Genomic DNA, 14479 nt, shown 5'->3' with positions numbered 1-14479 from the left:
GTGACATTTTTCTACAAAATAATAAAATACACTTTTTAATTTTAAATATACTTTTAAAAATAATTTTACACTTTTGCTGCAAGATGTCTTTTAAAATGAAGATATTTCTAAAGTTAGACAGTGCAGGACACCCTAGTTATTTCCCTTCTTTAACTTCAATTAACTTTTAAAGAAATGTTTGTATGTTTTTGTTAACATATTTTAAGGTCACTGCTGACTCAAGTAACCAGCAGCCCAGTGCTGCTACTGAGAAGGGGACCGGGCCCACATGTAAAGGTCAAGGGTGCGGCATGCGGCCCAGGAGCACTCCTGTGAGTATCACTGCCCTATGCCTTATCTGACTCCTGAAAGTGCCTGCTTTCTCTCTTTGTGGCCTTTTTGCTGTACTTGTTGTCCTGTGTCTTTTTGATTTGTGTGATTTTCCCCCTTTTGCTTTGGGGAATATCTGATGCGGAACAAATAAGTGCTGACCCCCCCAAAGAAGTGCTGTGGCCCTCACTGGCAAGCACAGGCTCATATCAAGCACAGTGTAAGATCAGTTCCAGGGGTAACTAGATGAAAGCCTGGGGTCTCAACTGGAACCAGTGACTAACCCCTAAGTGACATCCATGCAATACCACAATTTTGGAGAACAGTGGTACATGACTACCGGTTGATATCAGAGGTAAAATTATAAAACGAATCAGTCACTACAATGGGTCCCAGAAGAAGGATTGCCTGGCATTCAGAAATGGAGAATCCACTTGAAAAAAAATGTACTTTACCCATGGGCAATCCTTGTTTTTCTCAGAGAAAAGCTCTACATCCACGCCATGTTTACATGATAATATCATTCCTCCAAAGACCACCTCTGGACTTAGGTTGTTCATACAGACAGATATTACTGGAGTTCAATTACTGACCATTTTTTCGGGATAAAAAGTAATTTGCTAGTTTGGGAGGGATGTGGGTATTGAGGAGACACAGCAATATATGTAAAAGCACAAGTACACCAGATGGTAGCACAAAATAGCAAGAGGGTCCCAATCATGATAACAACAAGCCGGCATAGTGAGGCAAATATCTTACAATTGTTAAATATGAGGGTTGGGAAATCACAGTTAAAATCTCTGGGAGAACAGCAAAGGGCAAATGAATAACCTCAAGAATCTGATTGGTCTTCATATTGTGTTACCACCCTGTGTCTATCCCAAAGGTAAGTTGTGGAATAGAGGTAAGTATGTTCCCCCTATTTGGACATAAATGTAAGATCTTGGAGTTCTTCAATGGCATCCTGAATGCCCCCCAAATTGCATCCTCAATTATCCCCAGAGTAATAAACAAATTACTTTTAAAAGATAATGACAGAGGACTGTTTTTATTTCCATTAAAGAATAGAAGAAAAGGAAATTTGTCTGAATGGGAAAATATTTATTCCACAGATTTCATCAATGGACTTTCTGAAAAAAAGATAATAAGCTAAATCAAAAAGTCAAGCTCATCCTTAGCCAAGTTAAACACAGATGTGTATAATGACTATGTGCAAAAAAGACATTGGGACATTTATTTCTTGTTGTGTTATATCTGGGTATCAATCATTTACCTGCCAGGGTTGAATGTTATTGACATCAGCACATTCTCCATTGATGAAAGGTCCTTGTCCAGGTTTACATGACATCACTGAATCCAGAGCGTGAGCTAATGCATATACTGCAAGATAGGTGTGGTAGGTGGAGCCAAGATCATCCAACTCAAAGAGATCGGCTGCCATTTTGTGTAAAGTCTGGTTCTCGGAGCATGGTGAAGGCCCTTCACCGTTCGCTATATTAATCATCATCTGAGTATCATTCGCTTCTGGCCACCTGCAGTTAAAAGCCTTCTCCCATAAACGTTTAATAAATTTATCATTGGGATCTCGTAAGGGATGAAGATGAGTAAGAAACTCCTCAAAGCCTGGCATATTTGTGAAGTGGAGGACTATTGCCAGGGATCCATTAAATAATGGCCAGGTCTGCCTCGGGAAGAGCCCAAGGGTCACTGTGAATGAAGCAGAGAAGACAAAGACATTGTCGGTCACATTCTGTGAGTGGAAGGCCTCCATCAACATCTTCACATGGACTTCAGAGCTGTGAACAATGATCACTTTCACACCATGCCTTTGGGAAACTTTAACAGTGCTGAGGATCTTCGCTCTAGGATAACTCAGGTGGACCTTTTCCATAAAAGCCACACATCCCCCATTTTGCTCGATCACCCTCTTCATGGATTGTCCTCCCACCATTCCTACTTCATCATCAGAGATGATCATCCCAATCCATGTCCAGCCAAAGTGTCCCATTAGCCGGGCCAGTGCTATATTCTGGAAGGTACTGCTTGGTACAGTGCGCAGAAAAGACGGAAATTGAAGCTTGTCACTTAGCGTTGAGAGCACTGATCCATAGCTGATCTGTGGCGAGAGAGATTTTGAGAATGGGTGATCTTTTTTCACACTTACAATTTCTAACAGCTTGTAAGAAGGCCATGCACTCCTGTAGCTCACATACATAATGCCTCAGTCCTGCCAGTCCGGCCCTGGGGGATGTCTGAAACTGTTGATGTCTCCCTACTTTGCTTGAAAGCAAGGGAGACAAGAACCAAAGGAATTTTCAGAGTTGTACATGTACAAAGATTTAATCAAACAAATTCATTCTTCCTGTGTGACTAATTTTATGTTGTTGCATTGGTGATTGTTTTGGGTTTGTAATAAATAAGGATATATTTAAAAAATATATTTTGTGTTGATCAGGTTTAGACCCTTTGCGAATAGGTTGCACACAATTACAATTTCAGCACCAGGAAATTCATACAAATGGTGGGCAGGCTGTCATAATTCATGCCTGGATGGGACCCGAAGTCAAGTGAGGGTATTTTGTGATCATGCACTTTTTCCCCCGCAGAAACATCATCAGGCAAGTTCACAGCTACAGAAAGTAGTAGCTATGACAAATAACCCCAGACCTAATAAAGACAGAAATATGTACAATTCAATTTTTGATAGTCTTAGAGGTCACAAATAAATCCAAAAGGGTAATTGATAAACTGCGTCACAAGGCAGAGATGGTTGAATTGAGTTGTAGTAGGGCTGTGTAGGAAATGCACATTTTCTTCATAGTCACTCAGGGTTTTTCGTGTTGTACTAGATCTTATAATTTTGTTGGCTTTAGAACTCACGTCACCACTACTAAACAGTAATAACGAGCCTGTTGTCCCCGTTTAAACATGGTTCAAGGAGTATACTTTTAATTGGCATATTTGACTTGCCTGTAAGTTCCTCCCATATGGTACACAGTGCCTATATCTTCTATAGTGCCATCCACTGCAGTGGCAGTGCAAAAATGGCTCCAGGCCTAGCATGGACACCTCACTTTAAAAGTGCAAAATATGTACTGTGACCTGTAAAAATAAATAGTTTTAACTGGTAAGAATCTTGGGCCTGATTCACAAAGGTAAACTTACACTTTCCTATAAGTTTATGATTATGATTGATTGTTATTCCCAAATGGATTTACGAGTAGTATCTTTATAAGTGCGGAGTATAATCAGATAAGAAGACAAAGTTTACCTTTGTGAATAAGGCCCTTTCATTTCATGTATTAATATGTCACCATATTTAGCCCTAGTGGGCCCAAAGGCAGGGTGCATGATATTTACAAGAAGGACATGTAGAAATGTTACCATTAATGTTAACAAGTACTTATAGTGACTAGCACCTGAAAGCTATCTTTCACTGTGGCAGGATTAGAGTCCTATGCAAAAAACACCAGTATAGATTAAAATCCCAAAACTATATTGTGGGAATAGGATCAGCTTGAAAAATAAATAAATAACTATTTTATTAAAAACCCAATTTGATAGTGAAGTCAGATTTCTTAATAAATATTAAAGGAAAGTAACTTTTAGAAAGTTGATTTTCCCTTTCTGAAGTTCCAGGAGACTAATTTGCATTTGTTCTCCAGTGTCTTCCAACCAGCAATTAGCCTTGAATAGGTGTGAATATGTGTGAAATGCCTCCAAGGAGCAAACAATAGGCTGACCAAAAGGGCAGAGATGACTCCTCTGAGTATGCAGGATGGGGCTGTGGGCATTCTTTTTCGCAGTACAGTAGCAAATTATGCTTAGGTGTCGAATCCCGTGTGACAGGTCTGCTGGCTTTACATATAACACTTGGGGCACACTTGAATGTGGAGAGAACAGGAAGTTGAGAACATTCTTGTGGATCCACTGTCTGGTTGCTCAACTACTTTGCTTTTGTCCTATGAGACGTCTGACTCTGGGTTGACATCTAACCCTTGCTCTACACTTGAAAGGGGAGTCAGTAGGATGTCAAGTCAATTCTTGTGATCCCCTGTCTCATTGCTGAAGGACTTTGCCATTGTCCTATTGTGGTACAGTGTTTTCCTAAAAATGGATTCTTATTGTAGCATTACCATAGTATACTTCCCACATATACACACACAGCCTTCAGAGCCCACAGTCATTGTGGCAGTAGACATTCACCGTCTTGAAATGCCTAAAGTGGGTAGGATTGGCCCTGATCATTTTTACCCCATTGAGGGGGCCCAGACGTCATTGCCACTTACTACCCCGTGCCAGGGGTAAATGTGGCATCTCCGGGCACCCACATTAGAAAACTGCTAGACCTGCAGAAGATCAGAAGAGAGATGAACCTGCTGTCTGCAACCTAAGAAGAGCCCTGGCAGGACTGGATCTGCTATCATTTGTACCAAGAACAAAGAAGTGGGCTCCAAAAGTCATAGAGCTCATCTCCTGTTAAAGGTACAGGAACACAACAAGCTACACAAGGATTTTTCCAACAACTACCTAGCTGACTAATGGCAACTGGACTTGGATTTGGACTACTGTTTGGCTTCTGCCTGACAACATGAGATTCTCTAAGTGCCTCCCCTGAGGTCCTGTGGGAGCTTTAGAAATGTACTTTCTGATGATTTGTACTGGTGATTTGGAAGCAAAAGGTATGTGTAAGAAAGTAAAATCTTTGACATTAAAGGGATATGTTGGAAAGAAAAATCTTTGATCAGGATGAACCATTAGGCACCCGGGCGCCTAGCCTGCCACTTGCCTGTGGCCCCCAGTTTCTGCTTGTTACAGCCTATTACAGTTGCAGCCGTTTGACCAAGTGACATTGCCGCTGCCCAGGTTTTCCCACAGGGTTCTCCTGCCCATTAATCTTCCTGCCAACATAGGCCCTGCTACCCCCAGGACCTACTTAATGCAGGCTTCAGCAGTCCATGCAGCAGACACGTGCAGTGAGCATGCCACTGGCAAGCCTGTCTGTGCCCATCCGCACCTGGACCACACCCAGCTCCAGGAACCCTGGCCCCATGACTATCCTCTGCAACTTCAACAACACACCAGCAAACACACTGCTGCTGCACATCCCCCAGCACCCTGGTAGGCCCTTCCTCCTGCAACCATTTAAATTTCACTTGCGACAACTCAAACGCCAACACGACTTCCTCCAGACAGACATACCACCACCCCATACCAACAGTCCACCATGCTCTTCTACGTCTAATCCCTTGGGAACCAAACCACAGAAATGAGGGACCTCTTAATCAGCAAAACTCCTAACCTTCTCTTCCTGACTGAAACATAGCTCAACCCAACCTCCTACCCATACAGCATCACAACTATACCCCCTACCTACAAAATCACACACCAAGTTCGAGCCTACAAACCAGGCGGAGGACTCAGGATCATCTACAAAAACACAATTGACTGCACAACTTACAAGGACTCGAATGACAATCTCATGGAACATCTCAACTTCAAAATGTGAACAGACTACAATGCCATCCTTAGGGGAACCCTCAACTACCATCTTCCATGCCCCTGAGTGGAATTCTGCAACCACTTAACAGACTTCATCCATCCCCTCTCCATCAGATCAACTAACTACATCCCGTTTAAGGACCTCAATTTCATCCTAAAGACACCACAACTCTGCTCACAAGGTCCAACCACTGTATCATACATTTCGTTATGCCCAGCCACCAGGCCACCCCCACAAGAAAAAAAAACAAAGCACCTTCAAGACACTGATGCAAAAAAATGAAGAAAACTGAAGCAAGACCCTACAGGAATGCCCACCCAACCACAACGAGAACCTCAATGTCGACACCCAGCTCTTCAATAATTAGCTCACCGACTGCCCCAACCGCACCACTCCCACCAGAAACAAGACCTACAAAAATAACAAACAACCCGGGTGGTAGACAAATAACCTCTGGGAGTCTAAGTGCCACTACAAACAACTTAAGAGAAAATGGAGACTTGACAAAAACACCACTGCGAGAACCATATACAAAGCCGCCCCCAGCCTCTACCACCAACAACTATCAGATCTAAAGAAAAAGGCCCTAACTCTCAGACTCGAAGCTAGCCCCAACAATGCCATCGTCAAGCAGTTCTCCGACCTCACAGTTGCCAACATTATTCCATCCCAAGCACTCTGCAATAACCTCCTAAAAGTCTTCAAACTTAAGATTGTCAAGATCTACAACACATTTGACCCACAGCATACTGTTATAACTGCCGAGAAGGACACCTCCCTCATTGCCATACAGCAGCTAAGCAACTGGAAGCCCCTATTGAATGAAGACATCACCACCCCAATGAATATAATTCACTCAGGAGCCCCCTCAGACTTCTGCCCCCACTTTATATACAACCAGTCACCTACCACATGCTCACTGATATCTTCAACACCTCCATAACCACTGCCACTTTCCCGACTTGCTGGAAAAATACAGAAGTCAACACTCTATTGGAGAAACCAACAGCGAACCCCTACATTCTCTGTAGCTACAGACCCCTCTCACTCCTGCCTTTTCCAGCTAATTTCATGGAGAAAGCCATCAATACCCACCTTTCAGACCACCTGGAACTCCATCAACTCCTAGACAGCTCTCAATCTGGCTTTCGAACCAACCACAACACAGAAACAGCACTCTTTGAAGACACTAATGACATCAGAAGCATTCTCGACCAAAGAGAAATAGCCTCAGTCATCCTCCTCGATCACTCTGTGTCCTCCAATACCATTTTGCACACCTCACTCATGAGAAACCTTCAGCACTTGAGTATTTGCAGCCTGGTCCTCAAGTGGATATCCTCCTTCCTTATGGACAGAAGTAAGCAAGTTAGACTTCCCTCCTATACCTCAGAACCCAAAAACGAATCTGCTGAGTCCCCGGAGGATCTTTGCTCAGCCCAATACTCTTCAACGTGTATATGACAACCTTGTGGACATTGTCTGAGCCCACAGCTTCAACATAGCATCCTATGCCAATTACAAGCAGCTCATCCTCTCTCTTGCTAACTCAACCAGCAACACCAAAGCAAACTTCGGAAACTGTATGAGCAATGTCACTGCTTGAATGAAAAACAGCAGCCTCGAGCACAATACAGACAAAACCAAAGTCCTTATCTTCGGCAACGACCACTCCTCCTGAGACACCTCCTGGTGGCCCTACCAATGTGATCACCCACCCACCCCTGGGGACCATGGCAAGAATCTTGGGATCATCCTGGACTCCAACCTCTCCATTAGAAGACAGACCAAAGCTGTTGTCTCATCATGCTTTTAAATCATGCAAATGCCATGCTAGATTTTCAAGTGGATCCCACTAAACACCAGACGAACAGTTCCCAGGCTCTTATAACAAGTAGACTTGACTACAAAAACGTCCTCTACTTCAGAATCACAGCCCATGTTCTACACCGACTCCAAACCACCCAGAACACCACTGCCAGACTCATCCTGAGCATTCCGCGAAACAACCAAATCTCTCCACATCTAACACTCTCAACTGGCTCCTAGTCCAGGAGGGCTGTTAGTTCAAGCTACTTACCCACATCTACAAAGCTCCCCATAACACTGGTCAAGCATACGTCAAACACCGCCTTAACTTCTACCAACCCACCAGATGCCTTCAATCTGTGTTGAAGTCAGGGCACACCACCCTTGCATCAAGCAGAACAGAAGCAGAGGACACTCCTTCTCATACCCCACAGACAAGACCTTGAATGAGCTCTTGCAACACCTCAGAACCTTCCCCTCTGTCATGAACCTCCAAATAAACCTCAAGGCATGAGAAACAGGCATAATCTATTCCTCTCGCTTTAGGCCTGCCCTACTCAGTTCCTGGTTATTATAGTGCTCTAGAAATCTACATACCATAACCTGGTTGGTGTCTCTGACCCACGCTTCATCGCAGTTGGCCTCAAATCGCACCTAGGGTCCAGCCCATGGTGACCATTGACTATCGTCGGTGGTTTGTGCTTTTTGACTCTATTTTTACCTAGATCTATTGTAATTTTTGTGGGAGTTTGTATACCACATTTTACCCTATTTTTCCAATTCTCTATTGTGGTTTGGGACTTTTATTGTTTTGTATTTTTTCCCAATTACTGTTTGGTACTGCATAAATATTGCTCTATGTTAAGTCGGTCTTCTCTGTGCCATAGCTACCAGTGGGTTGAACTCATGTTAGTTTTGTTACTTTGGGAGTTCACCCTGATGAGAGCTGTGATTATTCTTTTATGTGGGCAGTTGCCTACCACAAATAATGATACCATTTCTATCAGGCTGGTATCCATGTACCAGAATGGGACAGTTTTAGCAGAGTATTGTATGCATGCAGCATCTTTTTTACTTCCAGGCTGATGTGGTTGCATACAAATATCTGCAGTTTACATGAGCAACAGAAGATTCATAGAGACACTACTTCATACGTTCAGGTCAAGATCCCCATCAGCCAGCTGGTTAGGGGCGTGGACTTTAACCTACAGTACGTATCACCTGTTGGAACGGCGGGGTGCAAGCGCATGTCTGAGATTAATCTTTTTAAATGGTGTCCACACTTACTTATTTTGGACTAGTCTTTCTCTGATTGTCACTGTTAGTTCCTCCATGCAGTATAAATACCTGGAGTTTGCAAACCACAACGCTGTAGTTGGGAGCTAGTTCCACTCAAGTACATGAAGGTTTTGGCAGCACTCAGAGAAAGACTCTATTTGCATTCAGCATAATTGCCAAAGAAGATGTAGCATATAAGTTAGTCCTATATAAGAATATGAAAGAGAAAAGTGATAGCAAAGAGCTTGGACAGCACAATGGATTTTCTTTCTGTCGTCATCGAGTGAGGAAAATTAGTGACAAATAATATAAACGGGGGTGCAGATCATTGTTCTCTAAGTTTTAGTTTGCTCAATGCTCTATACATTTTATGTTCAATGAATTCCACGTAAGTGCTTGTAAAACGTACCGGGGTATTTGTCGCCCATGTTCTCTACCCTAAAGGGCAGCTGAAACAAGGGGCAAGAATTGTAGTGCATACAGTACTGATTTTAATCAAGTGGACACTGAATAAACTATATTCACCATAGATGTGAAATAGTTTATAAATGCACCAGTCAGGATCACAAACATGCAGAAGAATGTCTTTCATGTATCTTTTGATCGCAGGAGCTATGCCATCTAAGATCTTTACACAAGATATCCCTCTTGTTACAAGAGACTAAAGGTTAAAGAGCCATAGTGTGCTGGGAAGTCCACTCAACCAAGTTAAAATCTTGGTTGCAAGAGGGAACGAGTCATCATTGGTCACAACATCTTATACACGTACTTTATAAATCCATACAGCTGCCTAAGATTGATCTTGGTGCCCCCGTGTGGCATGAAGCCAGACAGATCTGATTGAGTAAGAGTGCTAGCATTGTTGCAAGAACCTTTGATTGAATAATTAGCAGGAACCATCATTGCTCTTGGGTTTCCAGCATTGTGAGTCTGGAAAATTGTTTCAATATGTAAATTATACAGCAGGTGCCCTTGAAGTCTGCCCTCCCTTTTCCCAAACAGCAGTAGAATATGGCCCACCAGTTTTCTAGACATTTATAGCCACAACTGACACCTCTGGCATCTCCCTGTCTGTCGCTTATAGCATTAGAACCTTCCATTCCTCCCCACACCTTTGTTAGTTTATAACATCCAGCCCTGTTATATCAGAGTAAGGTCTCAAAAGTAATGTCAGAGCAATTTCTGTGTTTCCGGAAATCAGTTGTCAATTGCTCGACCCTACCTCTGCAATCTTCTGTCGCTTTCTTGTCGCTTGCCAAGCTATAATGTTACATGTCCTGATTGGTGTCCAATTTCATACATACATTCCAGAATGGTTACATAATGATTCCAAATATCTTTATTTGCAAGGGTCTAATGTTCCATCTTCTTATCTTGCAGTTGGTTCCCCACTAGAGAATGACTGCCCTCCAAATACCTTACGATATGTATACAAAGGAATGGTATAATGGTAGTGTTAGACCTGACAGCCTTAGGGTATTCACCCCTAACTTTTTGCCTGCCTCCCTCCACTTTTTGGACACTGTTTTTGCTGGTTTATAGACTCTGCGCACTTTACCCCTGCTAACCAGGGCTAAAGTGCATATGCTCTCTCCCCTAAAACATGGTAACCTGGAATCATACCTGATTGGACTATTAATTTACTTATAAGTCCCTAGTAAGGTGCACTCTATGTGCATAGGGCTGGTAAATTAAAGGCTACTAGTGGGCCAGCAGCACTGGTTGTGCCACCCACTTAAGTAGCCCCTTCTCCTTGTCTCAGGCCTGCCATTGCAAGGCCTGTGTGTGCAGTTTCACTGCCACATCGACTTGGCATTTAAAAGTTCTTGCCAAGCCTAGAACTCCCCTTTTTCTACACATAAGTCACCCTTAATGTGTGCCCTAGGTAACCCCTAGGGCAGGGTGCTGTGTAGGTAAAAGGCAGGACATGTACCTGTGTAGTTATATGTCCTGGTAGTGTAAAACTCCTAAATTCGTTTTCACACTACTGTGAGGCCTGCTCCCTTCATAAGCTAACATTGGGGCTGCCCTCATACACTGGTGAAGTGGCAGCTGCTGATCTGAAAGGAGCAGGAAGGTCATATTTAGTATGGCCAGAATGGTAATACAAAATCCTACTGACTGGTGAAGTCGGATTTAATATTACTATTTTAGAAATGCCACTTTTAGAAAGTGAACATTTCTTTGCACTTAAACCCTTCTGTGCCTTACAATCCACGTCTGGCTGGGCTTGGTTGACGGCTCCTTGTGCATTCACTCAGACACACCCCAAACACAGGGTACTCAGCCTCACTTGCATACATCTGCATTTTGAATGGGTCTTCCTGGGCTGGGAGGGTGGAGGGCCTGCTCTCACACAAAGGACTGCCACACCCCCTACTGGGACCCTGGCAGACAGGATTGAACTGAAAGGGGACCTGGTGCCTTTCTTAGCCACTCTTTGAAGTCTCCCCCACTTCAAAGGCACATTTGGGTATAAAACAGGGCCTCTGCCCTACTTCATCAGACACTTGCTGGAGAAGAAACCTGAACCAGAAACTACATCCTGCTAAGAAGAACTGCCTGGCTGCTCAAAGGACTCACCTGTCTGCTTTCTACAAAGGACTGCTGCCTTGCTGTTGCCCTGCTGCCTTGCTGAACTCTTGTCTGGCTGTGAAAGTGCTCTCCAAGGGCTTGGATAGAGCTTGCCTCCTGTTCACTGAAGTCTCAGGACCAAAAAGACCTCTCTCTTTTACTTGGACGCTCCGTGCGTCGAAAATTTCGACGCACAGCTTGTTTCGCGGCGAGAAAAACGCCGCACACCGATGCTGATCGACGCGACGCTCTCGGGACGATCGAAGATCCGACGCACGGCCTCGCAAGGACAACGCCGCCCGACCTCTAGAGGAGAAATCGACGCGACGCCTGCCGTGAGATCGTAATTTCAACGCGCAGCCCCGCAGATCGAAGTCTAGAGGAGAAATCGACGCGACGCCTGCCGTGAGATCGTAAATTCGACGCGCAGCCCCGCAGATCGACGCGCAGCCGGACAACAAGCAGGAAAATCCACGCACAGACCCGGGACATCTGGTAATCCCCGCGATCCACAGAAAGAGACTGTCTACGCGCCGGAAAACGACGCCCGACTTCCCCGCGTGGAAAATAACGACGCAAGTCCGTGTGTGCTGGGGAGAAATCGACGCACACACCCTTTTTCCACGCACCTCTTCTCTTGTGGCCCTCTGAGGAGATTTTTCCACTCCCAACCAGGTACCTGTGCTTGAAAGAGACTTTGTTTATATTCTAAAGACTTAAGACACTTTATATCACTTCCCTGTGATATTTCTACAATTTTCCATTGCAACTTTATTCTTTTTGACCTACAATTATCTTGATAAATATTATATATTTTTCTAAACACTGTGTGGTGTATTTTTGTGGTGCTATATGGTGGTATTGTATGATTTATTGCACAAATAATTTACACATTGCCTTCTAAGTTAAGCCTGACTGCTCGTGCCAAGCTACCAGAGGGTGGGCACAGGATAATCTTGGATTGTGTGTGACTTACCCTGACTAGAGTGAGGGCTTTTGCTTGGACAGGGGGTAACCTGACTGCCAACCAAAAACCCCATTTCTAACAGGTAGGGATAAATTAAATCAATATTTTTGAAAAACCGTGCTCAATACTGTCTTTAAGGATTCATTACTTTCCAAAATGTATTACAACTAATTATGTGCGAGGCAAAAAATGGCTCATGAGTAAACACAATCTTGCCGGTATATGTGTCAACGCGTTTTGGCCTCTTCAATCAGGGCCTCATCAGGACTATCGAGGGGCAACGTCGCCTCTACACAAATTAAAAACTGGAAGACTAGCTAAAAATATACTCCAACAATAACTAACGCAAGAGAGCTCTACTGTGTTCATCAGTGCTGAATTATCACCATAGAATCCCTGTGCCCAGAACTACTTTTACCAGTGTGATGTACACAGTAGAGTGCCAGAGATTTTTCATCATGAGGGAATGTTAGACGTCTGCGTAAGGTTTACTAATTTATAGGGCAAAGCAGCATCGCACTGTGTTGCCTAGAAGAGGAGAGCAGGACAGTGCTGTCTCTAAAAAGATATGGCACTGCTGCTCTCTTCCCGAGTGCTTACGCTCTTCTAAGACATCCTAGTACTATGCACACACTCTTGCACCATAGCGCAAACGTGTGTGTATGGTGTGCATTATTTTTAGAAACTCCCTGTCTACCATTGTTATTAGATATGACTTTGTGTCAAAAAACATGGGTGATAACTTGAAAACGCCCAAGTACCATGCACCAGACACTCCCTTGATGCAAAGTAATGCAAAGTAGCACAAATCACGATTTGACAAACTTCTAGGTCAATTTTCCAGCACACTGGAAAGTAAACATTTTAGCACTACTTAGACCCATATTTATACTTTTTGACGCAAAACTGTGCTAACGCAGTTTTGCGTCAAAAAGTATAGTGCTGGCTTGCGCCATTCCACACGCCAGCTGGGTGCCCTATTTATGTAATGTTGCAATCCGGCGCAAAAGGTGGGCTAACGTCAAGAAAATGACGTTAGGTGGGTGGGAGTGACGGGATGGGAGAAGGGTGTTTTGCACCAAAAAATGACGCTAGGCTAGTTAGAGTAAAAAAAAATGACTCTAACCAGCCTAGCATCATTTCTCGATGCAAAACCTCCCATACCACATGACTCCAGCCTTAGAAAAGACAGGAGTCATGCCACCACCGCAATGGCCAGCACAGGGGACAAGGCTCCCCTGGGCATGGCCATTGCACCCAGTGCCATGTAGGGGGGCAAATTTCATGGCCCCCAATGGCACTTTCAAATTAAATTGAAATACCTACCTCTACTTAACTATACTTACCTGGGATGGGGTCCCCCATCCTCAGCTGTCCCTCTCGTGTGGGTGTCCCTGGGCCCTATGGAGGGCACCTGTGGGCTTATTCCATGGTGTTCGAATATGGAAATAGGCCTACAGGTCCCCTAACGCCTGACCTGACCCATGTAAATAAATAAGGCGCCTGGGCCTTAAAGTCATTTTCTGCCCGGGAACCCCTACCTTGCATCTTATTGACGCAAGGTAGTTTTCCGCAGGCAAAAAACGACTTTAACTCCAATCTTTTGACGCTAGACATGTCTAGCGGCAAAGTATAGATCTGGAGTTAAGTTTACAGAATTAACGTTATTTTTTTTTTAACGATAATTCAGCGCAAGCATAGTATAAATATTCCCCTTAGTGTTGGTTTGTGTCTGCAAAGAGTTAATAAATCTGCCCCTTTTGGTCATGAGTGACAGGCAAGAGAATGGCACAAGAGGGAGCTGGAGACAAAAAAGTGAGTGTGAGGAATCTAGTGGCACAAAAAAAGAAGAGGGGCATCCAAGGGCAAAAGAGAGAAATCGACAGAACGTAGGGCAGGATCCATGCAGAGAGAGCCCTTGAGGTCTGGGGTAGACGGAACTAGTGATGTGAGAGAGGAGCAAGGCAGAGATGTGAGTGACGGAGACATGAGAGAAAGCCATCACAGACAGACGACACTGAGGCTCAGGAGACAAGAGG

At 44.0% G+C, this 14479-nt stretch overlaps 1 protein-coding gene across 1 annotated transcript in view; it reads right to left on the bottom strand.

Annotated features, from left to right (window-relative positions):
* Positions 1-14479, bottom strand: part of LOC138249287 (extracellular calcium-sensing receptor-like) — a 68939-nt gene that overhangs the window by 53489 nt on the left and 971 nt on the right. The window contains exon 2 of the mRNA XM_069203242.1: positions 1583-2425. Coding sequence (XP_069059343.1) covers positions 1583-2425 — 843 coding nt within the window. The remainder of the gene's footprint in view (positions 1-1582; positions 2426-14479) is intronic.

Source organism: Pleurodeles waltl, chromosome 8 (genome assembly GCF_031143425.1).
Source record: "Pleurodeles waltl isolate 20211129_DDA chromosome 8, aPleWal1.hap1.20221129, whole genome shotgun sequence".
Classification (NCBI taxonomy): domain Eukaryota; kingdom Metazoa; phylum Chordata; class Amphibia; order Caudata; family Salamandridae; genus Pleurodeles; species Pleurodeles waltl.
This window is presented reverse-complemented; position numbering and strand designations above follow the sequence as displayed.